At 38.0% G+C, this 8,768-nt stretch overlaps 1 protein-coding gene across 4 annotated transcripts in view; it reads right to left on the minus strand.

Annotated features, from left to right (window-relative positions):
* Nucleotides 1-8,768, minus strand: part of RSBN1L (round spermatid basic protein 1 like) — a 191,746-nt gene that overhangs the window by 131,278 nt on the left and 51,700 nt on the right. The window contains exon 1 of one of the 4 annotated variants that reach the window (XM_073238942.1): nucleotides 8,170-8,758. The exons of the other annotated variants lie outside the window; for them this stretch is intronic. Within the exon in view, the coding sequence (XP_073095043.1) occupies nucleotides 8,170-8,719 (550 nt within the window). The 5' untranslated portion in view covers nucleotides 8,720-8,758. Of the gene's footprint in view, nucleotides 1-8,169; nucleotides 8,759-8,768 lie in introns of those variants that run through there. 4 annotated transcript variants of the gene reach the window in all.

An 8,768-nucleotide genomic window follows, 5' to 3' on the forward strand; every position in this document is an offset into this window, starting at 1 on the left:
TCATCTTTGATGTAATTAGGAGATACTGTAACAATAACCTGAAATACAATGTATAAAGATAGAAAACTGGTGGTGCAATGGTAAATGGTAAATAATAGAAAAAGGTGAATATAAATCTCTATAAGAGAAATAATCATGACAAACAATCCTAGTTACTCTGTAGTACCTTAGAAAGGCTTAGAAACTTGAGGTGCTGTAAGAGGAAACAGGGCTGAAACCCCCAACCCCTTCCTATGCACACACTCTCTCTCTCTCTCTCTCTCCTTAAGGGAATAAGAGGTATGGCCTCCAGTAAAACTGAATCAGAGTGGCTCCATGTTCAGGGGTGTCCCACAAAAAAAACCAAAGATGTGAAATCTTAGTGTGAACACAGACCAACCAGACAGAAAATAATTAAGGAAAGAGAGGCACTGAACAATACATTAGATCAGATGATGCAAGTAACAGATATCTACAGAACATTCCACCCAGAAGCGACAGGACAAACATTTTTCTCAAGTGTATACGAAATGTTCTCCAGAATAGGTCACATACTAGGCCACAAGAAAAGCCTCAGTAAATTCAAAAAGATTTAAATTGTGTCAAGCAGCTTCTCAGACCACAATTGTATGAAACTAGAAATCACTTACACAAAGAAAACAAAAAACCCTACAAACACATGGAGGCTAAACAACATGCTTCTAAATAATCAATGGATCAATGACCAAATTAAAACAGTAATCAAGCAATACATGGCAACAAAAGAAAACAAAAATTTGATAGTCCACAATCTGTGGGATGTTGCAAAAGTGCTTTCAAGATGAAAAGTACATAGCAATACAGGTCTATCTCAAGAAACAAGAACAACCCCAAATAAACAGTCTAAACTCAAATTAAAGAAACTAGAAAAAGAACAAATGAAACCCAAAATTAGTAGAAGGAGGGACAAAATAAAGATCAGAGCAGAAATAAACAAAATAGAAAAAAAAATCAACGAAACCAAGAGTTGTTTCCTTGAGAAAAAAACAATATAGACAAACCCGTAGCTAGACTTATAAAGAAAAAACGATAATGTGAACAAATAAAATCAGAAATGAAGAGGGAATGGTCACAATGGATACCATAGAAATAGAAAGACTTATTAGAGAATACTGTAAAAAATTATATGCCAATAAATTGGACAACCTGGAAGAAATGGACAAATTCCTAGAAAAAATACAACCTTCCGGGACTGATCCAAAAAGAAAAAGAAAATCAACAGACCAATTACAATGAAAATCAAAAAATTTGATAATCAAAAAATTCCCAAAAAACAAAAATCCAGGTCCAGATGGCTTCACAGCTGAATTCTACCAAACATTTAGAAAAGAGCTAATACCTCTACTTCCTAAGGTAGTCCAAAAAGTAGAAGAGGAGGGAATACTTTCAAACTCATTCTATGATGCCAGCATCACTCTAATACCAAAACCAGGAAAAAAAAGAAAATTATAGACCAGTATCCCTGATGAACATGCATTCAAAAATCCTCAACAAAGTTATCAGCAAACTGAATCCAAAAATTCATCAAGGGGATCATCCATTGTGGCCAAGCAGGATTTATTCCAGGGATGCAAGGCTGGTATACTATTCGTCAATCAAACAATATCATACAGTACATTAACAAAAAGAATTAGAACCACATGATCATCTCAATAGATGCTGAAAAAGCATTTAACAAAATTCAACATGCATTCATGATAAAAACTCAACAAAATGGTTATAGAAGATATGTACCTCAATGTAATAAATGCCATACACAGCAAACCAAACCACAGCTAACATCATATTTAATAGTGAAAAGCTTACTTTTCATCTAATATCAGGAACAAGGCAAGAATACCCACTCTCATCACTTTTATTCAACATAGTACTGGAAGTCCTAGCCACGGCAATCAGACAACACAAAGAGATAAAAGGCACCCAAATTGGTAAGGAAAAAGTTAAGCTGTCACTATTTGCAGATGACATTATATTATTACATAGAAAACCCTAAAGATTCCACCAAAAACTATTAGAACTAATAATTGGACTCAGCAAAGTTGCAGGATACAAAATCAGTACACAGAACTCTGTTGCATTCCTATAAACTAACAATGAACTGGCAGAAAAAGAATTTGGGAAAACAATTCCATTTATAATTGCATCAAAAAGAAGAAAATACCTAAGAATAAACCTAACTAGGGAAGTGAAAGACCTATATTTTGAAAGCTATTAACTCATGAGAGAAATTAAAGAAGATACCAAAAATGGAAATCTATCCTGGGCTCACGATAGGAAGAATTAATATTGTCAAAGTGATCATCCTGCTCAAAGCAATTTACAGATTCAATGCAATCCCTATCAAAATACCAACAAGCTTTCTTCAATGAAGTAGAACAAATAGTTCTAAAATTCATATGAACCACAAAAGACCCTGAATAGTCAAAGCAATCCTGAGAAAGAAGAACAAAGCTGGGGGATTAAAATCCCTGACATCAAGCTATACTACAAAGCAAAAGTAATGAAAACAGTATGGTGCAGGCACAAGAAGAGAGACTCATACATCAATGAAACACAACACACAGCCCAGATATAAATCCATGCATATATGGTCAATTAATATATGATAAAGGAGCCATGAATATACAATGGGGAAAAAACAGCTTCTTCAATAACTGGTATTGGAAAAACTGGACAGCTACATGTAAAGAAAATGAAACTGGATTATTGTCTAACTCCATACACAAACTCAAAATGGATCAAAGACCTGAATGTAAGACATGAAACCATAAACCTCTTATAAGAGAATGTAGGCAAAAATCTCTTGAACATAAGCTGAGCAATTTTCTCCTGGACACATCTCCTCCAGCAAGGGAAACAAAATAAAAAATAAACATGTGGGACTACATCAAACTAAAAAGCTTCTGTACAGCAAAGGACACTATCAGTGTAACCAAAAGGCAACCTACAGTATAGGAGAATATATTTGTAAGCGATTCATCTGATCATTTACAAAGTACTCATATGCTTCAACACCCAAAAAACAGACAAGCTGATTAAAAAATAGGCAGAGGATGTGAACAGACATTTCTCCAAAGAAATACGGATAACCAACTGGCACATGAAAAGATGTTCCATGTTGCTAATCATTCAGAAAATGCAAATCAAAACCACACTGAGGTATCACCTCACACGACTTAGAATGGTCACTATCCAAAAGACAAGAAATAACAAGTGTTGGCAAGGATGTGGAGAAATGGGAACCCTCCTACACTGTTGAGGGAAATGTCAATTGGTGCAACCACCATGCAAAGCAGTATGGAGGTTCCTCAAAAAACTAAAAACAGAAATATCATTTGACCCAGTATTCCATTTCTAGGAATTTATCTAATGAAAAGAAAATTCCTGATTCAAAAAGATATATGCACCCTTATGTTTACTGCTGCATTATTTACAAGAGCCAAGTTATGTAAGCAACCTAAGTGTCCATCAAAAGGTGAATGGTTAAAGATGATGTGGTACATATACACAGTGGAATACTATTTATACATTTAAAAAAAAAGAGAAATGCTGCCATTTGCAACAACAAGGATGGATCTTGAGGGTATTAAGCTCAGTGAAATAAGCCAGGTGGAGAAAGACAATACCTTATGATTTCACTTATTTATGGAATATAAAAACAAAGCAAAGCAGAATAAACAAAACAGAAGTAGACCCACAGACTCTGAGAAGTAACTAGTAGTTACTATGGGGAGGGGCTGAGGTGGGTAGGCAGGGAGTGTGAGAGGAATAAAGGGCACAAAAATTCTCTATCATAATGTAAGTTGGTCACCTTACATGGTAGTACAGCATGGAGAATATAATCAACATCTCTCTACACTGATAGATAGTAACTGCACTACAGGGGATGAACATTTAATAATATGGGTAACTATTGAAATACTGTGTTGTATATTTGAAGCCAACATAAGACTGTATATCAATGATTACTTAAATTTAAAAAAAAAAAAAACTATGGGACTTCATTAGTCACTAAGCCATGCTCATGCATGCCCAGAGCTTCCAATTAGCTATAGAACTTTTTTCTCACTATGAATCAACTGTTAAGAATCACACAGATCTAAAGAAAGTCTCCAACAAAAAGACCAAAATAAACAAAAAAAGTTAGTGGAACTAAAACATGCAAGGAACAGAAGAACATGTCAGAGGATCTATAATTAATACCCTTGAAGAGATAACAAAAGATGCAGCACCCATAAAATAGGAACAAGATGCTACAATACAGGAATAAACTTTTTTCTTAGGATAGCTGAAATTGTTCACTTCAACCAAAGAGGTGAAATCTCCCAGACTAGAACAAAAGGTAAATTTTCACATCAAATTTCACAACATCCACAACAGAAGCCAGGCAATAAGGGAACCCCTTCAAACTTTCGAGGGAAAATTATTTCCTGTACAGAAATCTCTCATCAGCCAAAAAACAGTCAAGTATGAGGATAAAAACAAAATCCCCCAAATATATTTACCCTGCACTCTTTCAACAGTAATAGTAGAGGAAACCAAAATGAAGGAATAAATCGAAAGGTAGGCATAGGATCCAGGAGAAAAGGGCTCAACAAAAGTGAAAGAAATTCCCAGAATGTCAGCTAAGGGAAGTTCCAAAATGACAGCTTTGTAAGCAGGCCTAGAGGAAAAACAATCCAGACTGAAGCAGGAAGGACAGCTACAGAAGAGATGATTACAGGAACAAATGAAACTGATTAATTTATCTGACAGATTTGACCATGTGAAAAATTGTACTGTGAAGTATTTTATGGAGTTGTTGGAGGGCATAGAAAGACTTTGCCAGACAAAACTAAACATATGAAGAAACAAAAGGTTACAAAAAGAAATGCAATTTTAATAAACTACTGTCTCAGTAGTGACAAACATTTAATCATAATGATCAAAACTCAGAATACAAATTTAACCTGAAACTGTGGAATATTAGAAAGATGTGGGAAAGTGCAGTTTGAAAAAAATCTTCAAACATCTATACCTTTAAAATCACTGACATTTACATACCTCGAATTATTCAATTCTAAGAAAAGGCTTTATTTTCAATAGACTTAAATTCTATAACTACATTTTCAAGGCAAAAATTCGGTGAAATGCTTTGGTTTTATCTTGGGAAACTTCAAGAGTCATTCTGAGAGAAAAAAATAATAAATGCTAAGTAAAAACACTAACAAAGTTAGATGATCTATACAAGTTTCAGTGATTACTGGAATCAGTTAAGGCACTTTGTTATCTAATAATATGTTTGTTCCATTGTGTGCTATAATTCTAAATGTTGTATACCTTCAGTACATGTCCACGTTTACCTTCCACATTTACCAATTTAATAATTTATTCAACCTTTCAGGAAAATGGTCTGTGAATTAGGCAATTACCTCTGTAAGCACCGAAACCTACTTATTTTCTATTTTTAAAAATCCAAAAATGTTTTGTACTTTTTTCTTTTTATAGGAAATAAGGTTGATTTTTTTCTTGATGACTAAGGCTATCATGCAATTCAGCTACAGTTGATTAGATGGCCTCAGAGGTTTTAGGTGTGTAAGGCATAAACCGTCATACTAAATGGGCCTAGACTAGTATGCTTTTATAATTCTCCTGTTCATCACTCTTAACTTTGACATCTAGTATCAACGAGTCTTCCTCTATCTGTACTGACCCACCTTTTAATTATTATGGTCTAAAAAAAGATAAATCATCATGCTTCTGACTCAAATAACATTTATGACCTGCCAAGCCGTATCATTCTCACTTTCATTTAATCCAAATGATTTGTTAGAATGGTAGTCAATGTCAAAATTTAGCAGCTTTAGTTTAAACAAAAAAAACAGTATGAATAAATACAGGAGCTTAACTACTTAATGGAGTTAGGGGACTGGATCTTTTCGATCTGTCTGTTTCTGTTTTTCTAGGAAAGGATCTATTTTCCTTGCAAAGATGTATAGTTAATTTCTGGCTCTAATTCCGATTGTTCAATCAATGACAACTGAGAGTCACTGAACTAACCTATGTCCATCACATAAAGTATCCAACTCAGAGTAACACTAAAAAGACGTATATGTAAAACAACATGCACTTGGTCATCCATTCACTAAGACTTTTTTTTACAAAAAGCCCAGAGAAATGAGAACTCTATTGCAAATTAGGACTTTTATATTTGCAATTATATCTATATTGAATATATGTACATAATCTTGCTATTTTAATACAACTGTTGCTGAAGAATCTTGATTAAAACAGAACCTCAATTCAGTTAAACCTGAACTTCAGGTTTGTTGTATTTCTCAAATTAAAAGGAAAGATTTTCACCATTAAATTTACCATCAAGACAATGAAAAACAATCCTTCTCTTTGATTAATTTTTGTCAAGAAAATAGCAGCATTTCTGTCAAAAAAAATGAAAATCTTTAATATTGTTAAAATCTACTCACTACTCAAAAAAACCTGCACAGGTCAAGGAAAAACACCTTCCCCACATCTTAATGAAAAGTTATCAATGCTTAAATTCAAGCTTAATAATGTAAGCAGTTGTCTTCAAAAGAATTCTAAATGTAATTTAAAAGACCAGAGAAAATCCTCTTAACGGCCATTTCACTTTAAGGGCCATTTCTATGCTCCAAATTTTAAGTTAGAATTGTTAAAGAAATTTATTTTCAGCATTCCAATACACCGATAATGTTATACTCCTATTTTACTTCCTTAAAGAACTGAGAAGAACAAATACATTGTTTACATATCACAGGTTAAGGCTGATAGACAAGCTGCAAATGGAGAGACTTCAGGCACTTGTAACTTAAATGTAACCATTAAAACAAAGTAGCTTTTTAAATAGTAACCACCTAAACTTCCATACTAAAAGTAGTATAAATGCCATCCTCAAAACGACTGTTCCAAGCAACACTTTCTGCAAAGCTGAGAGATCTTGACGAGTTACCAGAGTACCTGACGGCTAGGCTTAAATGCCAAAGCTTTACTACAGGCAAAACATCAAGGAGAAGTAAACGGTTACTGCACACCCTACAACATTTTTAAATATTGTGAAAACAGCGGTCCTAAGTCAAATACACAGAGAATTTTTCACTTGATCGATGCTACCATTCTATGAGCAACGCTAAAACATCTTGACATTTCATTTTCCTAAAAAACAAATAAAACTGTGTATCAATATACGTTATACAGATCATTATGTGCTTGAAGCTTCTGATCACATAAAGATCTACATTTCAACGAGTCTCCAGGATGTACCATTCACTGTCAGATCATCCATAGCTAACTAGAGAGCACCATCTACTTTAAAGAACTACTTTCTGAAAACTATATGATTAATCTATATACTAAAAGTAAACTGTCTAGCCGCGTCTGAAAAGGACGCTTAAAAATTTGCCTTTTTCTGATGCTAAAACATTTTGCAGCCACTTGATCTGGCCAACGTCAACGCTCTTGATTTTAGCATTTGCTGCAGGAAAAAGGAATATGGCTGCAAATTCTTTCTGAAGGGTGGTATTTCAAACAGGACCACTCAAAACACTTAAGAATACTGAGCGAGAGGAGGGAGGAGGGAGGGTACCTTATAAAACAGCACACGTCGGGCCCTGCACACTACCTCATTTCCCTAATAGGGATATGAAAAGCTCAGGCCTCTGGTAGCTTCCAGTTGACGCCAATGCTCTCCACCCACCCTTTTTTTTTTTTTAAAGGATTTTCTAGCGTTGGAGCCCGTCTCACAAATGAATTCCGTGATCACGTCTAAACGGTCTAGCATCTTTTACAAGACCAAATCCTTCCCGGTTCCGTTCCCTCCCATCTCCCTCGGTAGCCAAACACACCAAGGCGGGTCCTCTACACCGAATTCTATGAATCCTGTAGTGCACTAACTGGGTGCCAGAAACGATACAGAAAATAAGAGTTTCGGCCATTCCCCTCGCTAAGACCGAAATTGCAGGCTTCATTTCCTGCCCCCGCGGGGGCTGTAAAATGGCCCGCGGAGAACCAGGCGCTTCCCGCCCCCTCCAGGCTGCGCACGCGGCCTCCGCGCTCCCCCAGATCGGGCCCCGCGGGCGCGAGGGGGTGGAGGGCACTGGGGCGCCCTCCCCACGCCCTCCCGCCGCCGGCACCCACCTCTCGCCAGCGGCTTCACCTCCCCGTTCTCCTCCCGGGCGGCCCCGCCGAGGCCGTGCCTCCGCCTTTCCTTCTCTCGCTTCTCCTTGGGTCTGCGCGCCTTGGCGCTGGCCGAGGCGGCGGCCGGCAACAGGAGATGGTGAGGCTGAGCGTGCAGCAGCGCAGGAGGCACCAGCAGTTTGCGCGGCACTGGCTGCGGCGAAGAGGCGGAGGCCGAGGAGGGGATGGTTGTGCCAGAGGTGAAAGAAAAAGTGCCCCGAGCAGAGGACGGCGAGGGGGCAGCAGACAGAGCGGCGAAGCTCCAAGACCCCGGGCTGCCATAGCTCTGAGGCGGAGGTGCCACGGGCGGCTGCAGCTGCCTGCAGTTCCCGCCGCTGCTTCCTTCCCCGTTCAGTCTGCGCGGCGTCTTCTTCTCCTCAGTCCGGACCTTCTTGGCGGACAGAGGACCCGGTGGTTCCCGGGAGGGAGGCTGTAGCTTGCCAAACGGTTCGTTCTCCGAGGCCACGGCGGCAGCCGCAGAACCGCGCACTGGGCTCGGTGGCTCCGCCATTTTGCGCTCCTGTTGTATTTACCCTTCTCGGCTCCCGGGAGCGGGGGGG

The sequence above is a fragment of the Manis javanica genome, chromosome 6 (genome assembly GCF_040802235.1).
Source record: "Manis javanica isolate MJ-LG chromosome 6, MJ_LKY, whole genome shotgun sequence".
Classification (NCBI taxonomy): domain Eukaryota; kingdom Metazoa; phylum Chordata; class Mammalia; order Pholidota; family Manidae; genus Manis; species Manis javanica.